Source organism: Porites lutea, chromosome 9, assembly GCF_958299795.1.
Source record: "Porites lutea chromosome 9, jaPorLute2.1, whole genome shotgun sequence".
Lineage (NCBI taxonomy): Eukaryota > Metazoa > Cnidaria > Anthozoa > Scleractinia > Poritidae > Porites > Porites lutea.
This window is the reverse complement of record NC_133209.1, coordinates 5,602,108-5,615,372: the sequence shown is the minus strand read 5'-3', so window position 1 is coordinate 5,615,372 and position 13,265 is coordinate 5,602,108. Positions and strand designations below refer to the sequence as shown.

At 39.5% G+C, this 13,265-nt stretch overlaps 1 protein-coding gene across 1 annotated transcript in view; it reads left to right on the top strand.

Moving 5' to 3' along the window:
• The first annotated feature begins 2,838 nt into the window (after positions 1–2,838).
• The window catches only part of LOC140947532 (synaptotagmin-7-like), an 18,308-nt gene continuing 7,881 nt past the window's right edge, over positions 2,839–13,265 (top strand). The window contains exons 1-7 of the mRNA XM_073396665.1: positions 2,839–3,182; positions 7,537–7,757; positions 9,002–9,239; positions 9,623–9,799; positions 10,926–11,002; positions 11,723–11,852; positions 12,966–13,097. Coding sequence (XP_073252766.1) covers positions 2,970–3,182; positions 7,537–7,757; positions 9,002–9,239; positions 9,623–9,799; positions 10,926–11,002; positions 11,723–11,852; positions 12,966–13,097 — 1,188 coding nt within the window. The 5' untranslated portion in view covers positions 2,839–2,969. The remainder of the gene's footprint in view (positions 3,183–7,536; positions 7,758–9,001; positions 9,240–9,622; positions 9,800–10,925; positions 11,003–11,722; positions 11,853–12,965; positions 13,098–13,265) is intronic.

Here is a 13,265-nt window from a genome sequence, read left to right as displayed (position 1 = left end):
TGTTGTTGCGGCGTGAAGTCTTAATTAGAATCATAGCTCTATTACAAAGGAAGACGTTAACTGAAACAAAAAATTCACATTAAAATGCTTAAAACGGCACTATTCGACTATGCGATGAATGAAAAATGTTGCAGTGTTTACGGAGGACGGAGCATTTGCCCTCTTTTTTCGTCCCCACCCCGGGGGATTTGACAGCTCAAGAGTCCCCACCGCCAGGAATTTGCCATCCAAGGCAAAAAAAAATGCTAATGCCCGGGGGTCACCCCCGGGGGGGGGGGCGCTGGGCGCAGCTGGAATTAACTGATGCATAACCGGCTAATCCAAAACGATAAGGAATACTACGTCGTGTAAACTTCATAAGGTGTCCAAGGGCCTTTCGATGGACTAAGTGTCGGACTAAGTCAAGTCAAGTTGTGCAGTCTATTTCAAAAATGCGGCGTGTTACGCCGCAAAATGTAATAATCGCCGCAAAATGTAATACTAACGCAAAATGTAATAACATTGACGCAAAATGTAATAAAATTTTCAACGCAAAATGTAATAATCTTTCAACGCAAATTGTAATAACTTTTCTAACGCATAATGTAATAACGCAAAATGTAATAATTTCCGAAATAAGGAGGTGCTTGCTATTTCAAAATCGGTATTGTGGCTCAGTAATCAGTAGCTGATCCAGATCTCGATGTGAATTATTATTATTATTATTATTATTATTATTATCAATATTGATATTAATAATAGTAATAATATTTATTTTCTTCTTCTTCTTCTTCTTTTTCTTCTTATTACTTTTAATGAAATAACGGTTGAAACGTCGTGTTACTTCCGTGCTGAGCTAGTCTCTCTCGATCGCAGCCGTGTTTTGTCTCGTCACGCAACACTCTTCCCCAACAAAGGAGGTGTGTGACGAGACAAAAATGGCTGCAAGAGCTTGCTGTACTGTACCACAACTGTAACAACTGAGATACTTGGTTTAATTTCAGGTGTTGAATTTAATTCAGTCAAATAAAATAGCTGTTGTCGAAAACAAGTAATAGAATCAACTTTCAAAGCGTAATTCAAATGCATTTAAAATATAAGATATCTGTCACACTTTTTTTCATGAGAACCAGACAACTTTGGCTGTAGCTTACTTTTCCTAAATTCTCATTTAATAGAGGCTGAATTGTTCTTAATGCTGTTTTTTAGGTCCAAGTTTCTTTTATGTTGAAGTTTCCAAGCTTTGCAAAGTCAAATCAGTTTGCCTTGTAAGGCGGTTGTCGTTTGCCTAGAACAGATAGCGCAAAATTTTTTTAGTTAGCCCAGTAACGCATTTTTGATTGCAGTAGAGCTAAGCTGATGCACAAAAACATTGAATTTGCCTGGCAAGGCAGTTGTGATTAGAAGACAGGCCATCCTCTTTTTTTTCTCCGTTTAGCGTCGTCCGACCGACCCAAATTTTTGGCATTTTCAAAAAAAACGTAACGACCTAGTTAAACCATTTTTCACTTGAAATAATTATTTTAATCTGAAAAATGAGCATAGTAACAGCATGGAGAAAAACAGGAACAAAGACATAAACATTTTTTACAGTATATTGTGTATTTTGTTAATCCAAATATGTGAATGTTAACTTTTAACGTCGTCCTGGGGTACCAGGGCCTCCTATTCCGAGACTTTTTGTGATTTTGTTTTTTAGGTTTTTTTTTCAATCCGATCGACCGACTCAATATCAGGAAACGCATTCGACGCTAAACGAAACCTCGAATTTGCTCAGCAACGCAATCGCCATTGGCTTAGAGTTGACGGTGCCAAATTTTGAACTGGGAGATCCATAAAAAGTGCGCAATTTCGTCTTTTTAGGGCCGACCATTTTTGACCACTTGAGGGGGGAGGGTGTATGGGTAATTTGGTTTGGGTTAGAATTTTTGGATAATTATGGGAAACTGTCTACATAACCCTCCCCTTAACCAATATTAACACTTATTTCTCACTTAGGGCGAAATGTTGGCTTAGGACGGCTAGGTGGGCACTGTATTGGGACCTGTATTACGTTCAAATCAGCGCAAACAAACGTCCCATTCGGTTCCCTAAAGATGATTACATCTCCTCATTTCAACTGTTTCATTGTAATATGTATAGGTAATAGCATGATTTGTAGTGATATTTGGCATAAATACCACGAGTGATATTTCAAAATTTGTTATACGTAATTTCACGAGTCGTTAGGCGAGTGAAATTTGAGACAATTTTGAAATATCACGAGTGGTATTTATGCAAAATATCACGTACAAATCATGCTATTAATTGTTTATACTACTACCCTTAAAAGGTTTGTAATTTTCACATGTAGGTATTTCAAATTAAGCTGAAATACCACTGCTCTAAGCCAATCAAATTGCAGAAATTTCTCCTGTAGTAGTATAATAGCAATAATAATAATAATAATTAATATTAATAATAATAATTAATATTAATATTAATATTAATATTAATATTATTAATAATGTTAATATTAATATCAATAATAATAATAGCTTATAATTTAATTAAAGATCTGAATTCGCTACTACCGATGACTGAGCAACAATACCGATTTTGAAATAGCATGCACGTCGTTATTCGGAAATTATTACATTTTGCGTTATTACACTATGCGTTAGAAAAGTTCTTACAATTTGCGTTGAAAGATTATTACATTCTGCGTTGAAAATTTTATTACATTTTGGGTCAATGTTATTACATTTTGCGGCGATTCTTATTACATTTTGCGTTAATATTACATTTTGCGGCGATTATTACATTTTGCGGCGCAACACGGCGCTTGGGGTCTGGACGCAGTATCTTGACGTCATAGGTGACGTCAGACGGGCAGTCAAATTCCTCAAAGATGGCTTCCATGGTAGTGAAGTAAATAAGCATCGTCGGGTGGCTGTTAATCAGAAATAAGACCAAAAAATGACCTAAAACTTGCAAAAAATCCTGAAGAAATGGGTACTGGAGCTAGTACAGCATCAACGCGGCAATGGACTGCTGCAGATGAGGACAATTCGACCGTTGTTCTTCAAGACGTGAGACCGCGTACGGCAGCGAACGAAAACCTCCCGCCTTCGAACGATATGACGGGCTTGACAAAATTAGTGGAAGCTAAAAACAAATTTATGAAAAGTAGAGAGAAAAACACGGCTTGTTTCCAAAAACAGGTGAGTAATTTTTACTTACAACTGCGAGAACTGATGATCGTACAGGCGAATTTGCATATAAAACGGGCGTCACTGACCCGGTAACCGTGAGTGAACTTTTTCCTCTTTGATTTTATCGTTGGACTGGACTGTAAGACTCAACTTGTAATTGGGATGTTCCCTGAGTAGTAATGATCATTGTAGCCCATAAAATTCACAGTACGGCGTTACCGATTGTTGACGGAAAAGTTCTTTTAAAATACCAGATGAGATCGAAAAACTTTTGATTCACATGTTAGATGTTGTGCGCCCCATGGTAGGGGTGCTGGGCGTACCCAGGGGGTTTGACATTTTAGGCCATTTTCATGTCAAATACCCCTTCCCTGGAGGTACATTTTGTTTGATTTAAAATGATACAAATTATACAATGAATATTTCCTTATCACTCACTATGAAAAGTTCTTATTAAATTTCAAATATGCTAATTGTTAATGCCCAGTTTCCTTTCAGTCCAAAAAGTCCCAGCCAAATTCTTTGAATTCAACGGGCGCACTGATGCGCGGAACGCCTGGAAGAAAATCCACTAGTCTGACACATGCGCAGTGGGCACCATGTGCTTCAGCGGGGTCGATTTTGCAAACCAAATTTTATCCTTCGTGGCTGTTTTATTCGGGCATTTTGCTTCGTCTTTAGGAAAATCAAAGTCAGAGTCCTTGGAGGAGTTGAGTTGAGGTACAAAGAAGTCAAGTTTTCATTTTTTTCCGGTTTTTTCCGGTTAAAATCTTTGCTTCGAGGGCATTTTCCAGTCAATAACGAAGCTCTAGAGAGCCTTTATTGTTGTGTGCACACGCGTGAACAAACTCAAAATCGTCTTTGAAAAGTGGGTATTCAAGGACTGCTTGGACACATGGCCGCCCCGCAGGGTGAAGAAGACTTTCATAAAGAGAGAATCAAGTTATTTTGTCGAAGATGTGGAAATCCTTTTGATCAAAATTCAAATGACAGACACAATCCTCAACCTGCTGCTAAATTTGCAAAGGAAATTGACAACCTAGATATTGCTTCGGACAATTCATTCATTCATCCACCATTTTTGTGCCGTCGCTGTGTTGCGAAAATACAAAGGTTTGAAAAAAGTAAGAACAAAAATCATCCAAAGTTTCCCGGTGATCAAGATTATGCGTAATATGCGTTTTTAAAACACATAATGAATATGTTGAAGTTGTCTCCCATAAAACGCACGAACAGTGCCCTTCTGGGAGAAATAACTGCTCTTGCGTATAGTTCAAAATGTGTTTCTTTCTGGAAACTTTTCGATTATCAGACATGTACTCGTGCAGCAGTATAAATTCAAAGTCCTCTATATCAATACGCGAAGAACTGATATCGGCGTCCGCCATGTTGGAAATGCGAACCAAACTACGCGTGCGCATTTGTTTGGCCAAGCGAAAAAAGTCCTGGATCTAGCAGTCCGAAATTTTATAAAGATCGTGGGCGGAAATTTCATAGTGTCACTCCCACAGTCTTTCTTTTTCATCTAGTTATGTCCCACGCTTTGCACAGAGGCATTTCTCCCCGAATCACGCACCTTTTAAAGCTGTTTAGTCCTACATGGACTAATATTCAACAGGGAATGGGCAATGAGCACAGGTGGATATGAAGCAACCTCCCGAAACAGCAATCGGGGTAATAGTGAACTTAAGCAGCACAGTTTTTGAGCGACGCACGTCAACCGGAAGTGAGGCCTTCTTATATGCCTTGACTCTAACAAATTTGTATTGCTAAGTTTCTTTTCTCTTACAAAGACAATTTACCCAAGAGTTTCAACCATACTTAACTGCCCAATGATGTAAAAAGTCCACTTCTGGTTGACGTCCATCGCTCAAAAACACTGTTGCTTAAGCTCCCTAATGTTTTCAGGATGGTAGGCTGAGACTAGGTTCCAGGCTCTTGTGAGATCTTGTCAAACTCCCCCACCCTCGGGATCTTGTCTTACGGCAATCTTTTTATTATTCCCCACCAGGGTTGTCACTAAGATTTCAAGTTGCCGGGTAAATACAACAAGTAGGCGGGGAATCAAACAGCTAGGAATTTCTTTCGGTTCTATTTTTATTTTATTTTCCTTTGAAAGTAGCCGGGGAAGACGTTCATAGTAGCCGGGGGAAATCCCCGGCCCCCGCCTCTTAATGACAGCCCTGCCCCACCCATGGGAAATACAGTCAAATGCCCTGGGCATACCAGGCCCCCCTACCCTGGGGCTTAACATTGACTGGTGCATTAGTGTGGGTGGCACCTCTTAAAATGTCCTACAATTGCTATGAGATTTAATAGAGCCGAAAGCACTTACATGTACTGTATGGAATTGCACACACTTTAGGCATCCTGCAAATGTAGGTACTTGATGGACAGTTACAACTTTTAGATATTTCAAGCAACAGCAACTTGCCATCTGTCCTCTTTGAATATGTATTAAAAGCTCTTATGACTTGTTGTGATTTAATATTAAGTGATGGTAAAAGGACTGAGTGGAGTCCAATTGGATCTGTTATCATACCAGTGATTAAGCAAAATTAGACATCCATCTCTCATGGGAGTCCGACTTGCTTGATCACTGAACCTCATATCTGATAATATTTTTATCAGAAGGGGTACTTTTCATTCAGATAATTAATATCCACAGTCTGTTGTGGCTCAGTCTATCTGTAATGGTGGGTTGTTGGTCCATTTAGAATGTGCACAAGCTAATCAGTACCAAATTAAAACATCTCTAGAAGTACGTAATAAAATTGTTGTGCCTCAGTTGAATATAGCACACATATAGTCACAAATTTCGGGATCCTATTGTGACTCAGGCATTGAATCCATACAAGAGTTTTGTATGGGAAGGTCACATGCATCAGCAAATTTACTTCATCTTAGAAGATTTTTCTTGTCAAAAGAAGTAAAAACAAGCTTGGTTTTGAGAACATTATATCTTGAAAATAATAAATTTCTGTGTGCCAAGATAATATTAAACATGGAAAAGACTGTGCAGATGAGTGATTTCATTCCTGATGTGGTGTCATTACGGAGGGTAAAGTTATATGTTATGGTATTTCACTAAGAAATGTACGGAGAGCAGGGTGTCAAAGCTGTTCATAAAAATGCTTGTTTAGTCAAAATTTGGGGCAAAGGATACTCATTTTCTTTAGTGCAAAGGCTACTTGTAAAATGTATTACGCTACTACAGGATATACATGTAAAATACTGAATGGTACCTGTACCTGGCCGCACAATCAGACATAACAAACTTATACAATTTCAGTTTGTGCTTATGTTGGTGTGCTCTACAGCATAGAAATTCTACCACAGGCTTGTGAGAAGAACATACAAATTTTATTTTCTCTTTAGCAATTTGTGTTTCAGAAATGTTATGTCATGTCTCAGTGCTATCTGACTTTCACATGTAGACGGAGCTATGGATCCGATTTCAGTAGCCTTTTTTAACCTGGTCACTTTTTTTTCATATATTATGGTAACTGTTTATTTTAGTTTCTTGGTTCAGGGTTTCCTCCCTGTAGCAGTAATGGCTTTGATATATCAGAATAAAGCTCAAAGTAAACATTGTACATGTAAAAATGCTCATTGTGAATTTGTTAAACAATTTTCATGTGGGAAATGCATGTTGCTAATACAAAGCCTTTGAGTAGAATGTGAAGCTTGTCTGAGTCATGCGGGGGATCCAATGTCACAAAACCTATTTTTAGTAATGGTGCAAAGTGCTATTTGAACTCATGACATGCAGATTAGATCTGTCATAGGCCATTTCTGAGTTGTCCTATGCCTCTGTTTCAAAGCGAAGCCAAGAGCGAAGCTTTTGATATAGAAATGATTCTAATGCTCATGTAAATAAAACTCATATTCACAAGAAAAGTTTGGCACTTAGGCCCGTTTTGAAGGTTGCCATTATTGTCATGGGTATATACAGTACCACTCAAAAGTAAGTTACCACCCTCTTGCGAGACGCGAATCGCGTCGTGCGCCACGCAATTCTCGTCACACACTACGCAATTCCTGTAGTGCAGGATGCGATTCTCGTAGCACTTGATGGCCTAAAAACTGTAAGTAAATTTGTATCATGGCCAAAATTCTTGCAGGATTTAACAAATCAAGGGTAAAGCTTTACCGTGACTAACACGCGAACCAATTTTTACCACTGTGACCTGAAGACACACCTGTAGACTGTCGCGTATAATTCACTTTGTGAAGGATCGGTATTTCCGTATTTATGTAAAACATACTTTTAATAAAGTCGCTTTATGTCTACTGCACCACATTGAAGAAATGTGGTAAGTTCCATTTATCATGTTGTTATTTTTGTTTTGCTTTTGCTAAGCTTGATGGCACTGACATAATCAAAGAGCTTTACAAACGCATGGACCCAACAGTAACCCAGCCTGACTGTGGAGATATCAAAGGTGATGTACAGCTGTCACTCAAGTACAACCACAGACAGCAGTTATTGCTTGTTAAAGTGATTCGAGCCAGAGATTTGGTACCCAGGGATCTGAATGGCAAGTCAGACCCTTATGTCGTCTTGGACCTTGTTCCAGACTTGTAAGTATTTGTTAGAAAACAATTTACAGAGTTTTAGTGCTTATGAAGGAGAGGATTATTGAAGGATGAGGGTACATAATTATATAACCAGCCGGAGTGACATTTTAAGCTTTCTTTGCTTTCTTTTTTTGTCATCCAAATTATCTGAATTTTTGTTTGTGGCATTAAATTCAATGTAAAATCATTGGCAAGTACATGTATTTTTGCCAAGTTCTTTTGTATGGTCATCATTTTGTGTGTATCACCTCAAACATCTGCATATTTTAAGGGCACCAAATTTAGTTGGCATGGTAACTTTCCCTGGCAAATACAGGGCAGGAAAAAAACCAGGTCCTACTGCCCGGGGCATGTAAATTTTGATCTTTGGCAAGTGAAAATAGAAGTTTGGTGGCCTGTTGGGCAATTGAAATTAGCCTCAGTGGTCCTGTCAGTCTGTCTGAAAGTGTCAGCTTGGTACATGTAAACAATAATTTCCAGAGAGAAACTAATTCAAAACTGATGACTACAAGATGAGTGACACAATATTATTAGTTGAAAGCATGAATCTATGTAAAATCAGGTGCACGTTTGCTCCCTTGTGTTACTCCTCCAGTCCAACAGTTACTCTTATCTGATGCAGTATTTAGTGCTAATAATCTTATGCACTTTGTTATAATCTATAACTTATTATAGACAGTACATATACCTTAGAACTTTAGATAATAAGGCATTGTGTTCCTGGGGGGCAAGTAATTTTTAAGTAGGGGCAAGTGAAAACTGAAATTTACCTGCTCACTGGCAAAGTGGATTTCAAATTTTTTTCCTGACCTGAAATACATGAAAATTAGCCCATTATGAGCCAAATCTTTGCAGTAAAGTGCATGTAATTGCAAACTATGCAGGGCGGATCTAGGGAGAGGGTGCAGGGGGTGCGCACCCCCCCCTCCCTGAGATGACCTGCGGTTTTTTAGTACAACTGGTATTCTGCCCCCCCCCCCCCCAAAAAAAAAAAACTATGTGGTTTATTGGTGTTGAAGTAGAGCAAAAGACCAGTGCACCCCCTCCTAAAAAAATTCTGGATCCGCCCCTGCTATGGTTTCAAAAATCAAAAAATTTAGGCCCCACTTTATATTATAGTAAACTTACAATGTATTCCTGTTCCCAATTAATTCTTTCAAGATAAAAATGCACTCTATAAGAATTCAATATTAATATGGAGATAATGAAATATTACCTTTATTTCTTTGATATTTTTTTGTGCTCAGGAAAGGGGAAGGAAAGAAAAAGACTGCATACAAGGCCAAGACACTCAACCCTGTATTCAATGAGATCTTCTCTTTCCAACTGGAGCAGTCTCGCATAGCAGAGACAAAGCTTCGAGTGGCTGTCTGGGATCATGATTTCTTTGGTGAGGATGATTTTAATGGTGAAGGTGTGGTTGATCTTTCGAAGATTAATCTCAACACAGGCACCCATACAGACTGGTTCATCCTTCAGCTTGAGGTAATTTTAAAAAATAATAATTAATTAATTAATAAAAAAGGAAATGAGTGGGCCAGGGGACATTTTGCATATACATGTAAAAAAAGAAACTTCAAAGTAAAATCTAGGCGTTATCTCAGCTGGTAATGTACAATTTCATCCACTACATGTATACCATAAACACCTCTCAATTGCAGAAAAATCCTCTCAGTCACAAAGATGCCACATTTTATACAATGTTTGCTACCGTTAGTGTGTGACAGGTGTGCAGAAATGTCTTTAGACCTTTGGTGTCCATGTTGAAGGAGGTTTTTATTGTACAATGTACTATTCTTGATACTCAGTATAAATGAAAGTAGGCTATTATTACATGATTGAATAATTTTCTTTTCTCATCATGTTAGACTGATTTTAGCATCAAAGGAGAGTTAGAGATTAGCCTGGAGTACGAGGAACCTGAAGCACTTTTCGTCACAGTTCACAAAGCTTATAACATCAAAGCTGGTAACACTCTGAGGAACACCTCTGATGCCTTTGTCAAGTGTGCGATATCTGGCTCGAATTTCCACCATGCAACCAAGGTGGGCTATGTGTGTCGACTGTGGTCCTTTTTACCCGGCCTGCATAGTGCTAGCCTTCCACTCAGGCATTTTTAGAGAAACTTGTATTGTTGTTCTCAGTTGAGCAGGTGTTTGTGGGAAGGGAGAAAATACTAGCTCCCCTAAAAAGGCCAGTGTGGGAGGCTAGTATAGTGCAGGCTTTGACATATAGCTGTAGGCTCTGGGGGGCTGGGCTGTAGACTGCCTTGCAGGTGCTAATTAGTTTTTTGGTTACATAGTATTGTTGAGTGGCGCGAGGGACATGCAAATGGGAGATCGGGGGAGAGGAGACCTGCTTTCCTTTTTTTTCTTGTGAGCACTCATGTCCTCAAAATATTTCTCCCATTGCCCTTATTTTATTGGGCAGATGGGAGGATGTACAAGTCAAATTCTTTCGGAATCCAGGATATATGGCAACAGATCTACACACAGGAAATACTGGGCGCTTTCCATTTAGGAAAAAAACCCGGAAATTTCGGTGGTAGCAAAAGTGGAATTTCCGATTGGTAAAAAGTTGTTCCATTTGGTCGTAAACCCCGGTAGGTGGCGGTGCCCGACCGTGGACCTGGAACTGGTACAAACTACGAGAAACGTAAATGGAACACGACATTCCGTTCGGAAATTCCAACCGGGAAAACGGGACCACCTTTTTAGATTTTCCACTTTTTCTGGGAATTTTCCAGTGGGACGAACCGACGAAACGTGTTCCATTTACCGCCGAACCGGAAATTCCGGAAATTTTGACTAATTGGAAAGCGCCCACTGAGTACTGGTTATCTCAAGCTTACATAACTTGCACACCTTATAAGGTATACAGCATAATATTTGGCAGTGGGGAGTTGGGGAGAAATGTATTTTGCAAATACACTGTACATGTAGCTGTACATGTATGTGCCATTAACATTTTATGTGATCAGGGAACAGAAATTGTGTGTGGCCTGTGTGTTTTCAACTTTAAATGCTGCTCTTTTGTTTTTGTCGGCTTTCACCACAACTCATTCCCATCACTAACTATGGCCTAGTATATCTGTAGGAAGAACTTGTCGGTAAACTATTGACAATTTATGTACAGAATGAAATCAGTCTTCTTTGTGTCTTTCATGTTCAGGTTGTAAGTGGATCACTGGATCCAGAATTTGAAGAAACATTTGAGTTTCAAGTTCCACGGGAAGAATTTTCCTCGAGGTATGTACAAAAATAAAGATTACTTCTGTGAATTGTCTTTAGAGGGAACAGCTAAAGACAGGGTTCGTCTAGAGTGTTGAATTCTTGAAAAAGTCTTGTTATTTGCCCAGCAATTTTCTAGACCTGGAAAAAGTCTGGAAAGTAGAGGTTAAGTCCTGAAAAATGATAAAAAGTCTTGAGGGTTTTTTTAAGCTACAGCAAGTGCTCTAGTTGGTTTAGTGTGCCAATGCTGTGTTATGGGTGCACGCAGGCGATCAATTATTTGTTAGTTAGCACAAAAGAAGCTTGTCAATCTTTATAGCTAGAGCACGTTCTCAAGATTGCGGATCAGACCCTAACAAAGTGTCTAATGCGTGTCACATATGAACACACTGTTGTGTTAAGGATGCACGCCAGAGAGTATTAGTTGTTAACTAGCGCAAAGAAAGCTTATCAAACTTAATGTAGCACGCTCTCATCATTGCTGATCCTAACAGCGTCTCTAATGTATGTCACACATGAACCTACCTGTAGTAGCACATGTAAGTGGCCTTGCTTTTTGGGAGTCTTACCGTAGCCTGGTGGACCGATCGCCCAGCAGGCGTTTTGGAGATCATAGGTTCCAATCCTGTTGAAGACTAGAGTATTTTTCAAAGTAGACGTGTAATTGAGCAACCGGAGGGTACGCTGTGCTTTCCTTATGCTGTCATTTAATTTCATTCAACCTGTTTACCTTACTAGAGCCATACTGTTTCACGTCCTCGATAAAGAATTAGTTGGAAGCAACAGTTCGTTAGGACAAGTTCACATACAACTCAAGTATCTGGACTTAGATGAACCTATAACTAAACGCTATCCTCTGGCTGATCTTGTAAGTTCTAGTTCCGTGTCTTACCCTTCTTAAATAATTTACCCTTGCAATACCATAGCTGAAACAGTAAGAGACATGAGTGAGTTACCTTAGAAGAATTCTTATGAAATGATATTTGAGATCACTCCATTGCAGTAAGAGCACCCCGGTATATTTAACATTTATTACTGGAGCCCGAATGGGCTATTGACTCAGAGCCCATTCGTGCCAGAGAAATAATTGTTTTAGTAAAATCCAACTAGTTGGTAAAAAATATCGAGAATAAAAAACTTTTAGCTAGTTAAAGCTAGACTTTAATCCTTTTTCTGCCGCCAAAAAGCCCGCGCTTTTCGCTTCTAGTGGGCTATAACATATAGCCTAGTAGTAGCTGAACCGATCAGAACGCAGTATTGATAATAGACCACTGGTTGGATTTTACTAATGAATGACATTCTCTAGCCTAGCCCAATACTCTAATGTGAATGTAGTGTAACCCGCTGGAATCTTGTTCCTGAGGATCTCTCCCACTCGTTTTGCCGAGGGACCAGTAGGAGAGAGAACCCTGGTCAGGAGGTCGAGTCCCTTTCATCGCACCATTTTATTCTGTCCCTTGGTATTTCGTTATGCGGGGGATTCCCTGTATTTCTCTTAGCCAAGGAAATCATTATTGGCCCATCTCGTTTTTTGAACATTACTTTTGTACCAAATTTCATACTTCAACTCGTCCATACTATTTGAATCGTAACAACTTTCCGATTCGTCATTGAATCCCCCGAAGTAGGACGGCTTATTTCGCGAAATATCGGGAAACTTCAAATCAACCTTTAGTGTTTTGAAATTTAAAAAACCCGGGGAAAAAGACAAGAAAAGAAAATTTCAACTTTTTGTGCTTCCCTTGCGATGTGCCCCTGCGATGTTCCCCCTCCCCTGCAATACCCTCTTTCCCCTGGGATGCCCCCTCCCCCTGCGATGCCCCCTTCCCCTGTGATGCCCCCCTCCTCTGCGATCCCCCCTCCCCTGTGATACCCCCCTTCCCCTGGGATGCCCCCAACCATGAACCCTCTAAGTTCCATTTAGACATAAGCAGGGCAATAGTTGTCCTGGTTTTTTTTTACTTTCCTTTGATTGTGGTAGAAAAATGAGTCCTCTAAGCGTGCAGAATGGGCTCAGAATGCTGTTGCACAGGAATTCAGAGAAGCAATGTACGCACATGCGTTGTACAGACACCCTCTTTTCCTACGTGGAATTGAAACCAAGGGACGAAAGGTAGGATGATAAACGCCTTATAATTGATAAAACCTTTATCTATTTCGCATGGTGTAATACGATTCCGCGTAACTATAAAGGCACACAAATTGTCGTTTTTATTATCAAAACAATTCACGGATACTGTTGATGATGAGAATGCAATCTGTCGGAAACATTGCGTCTATA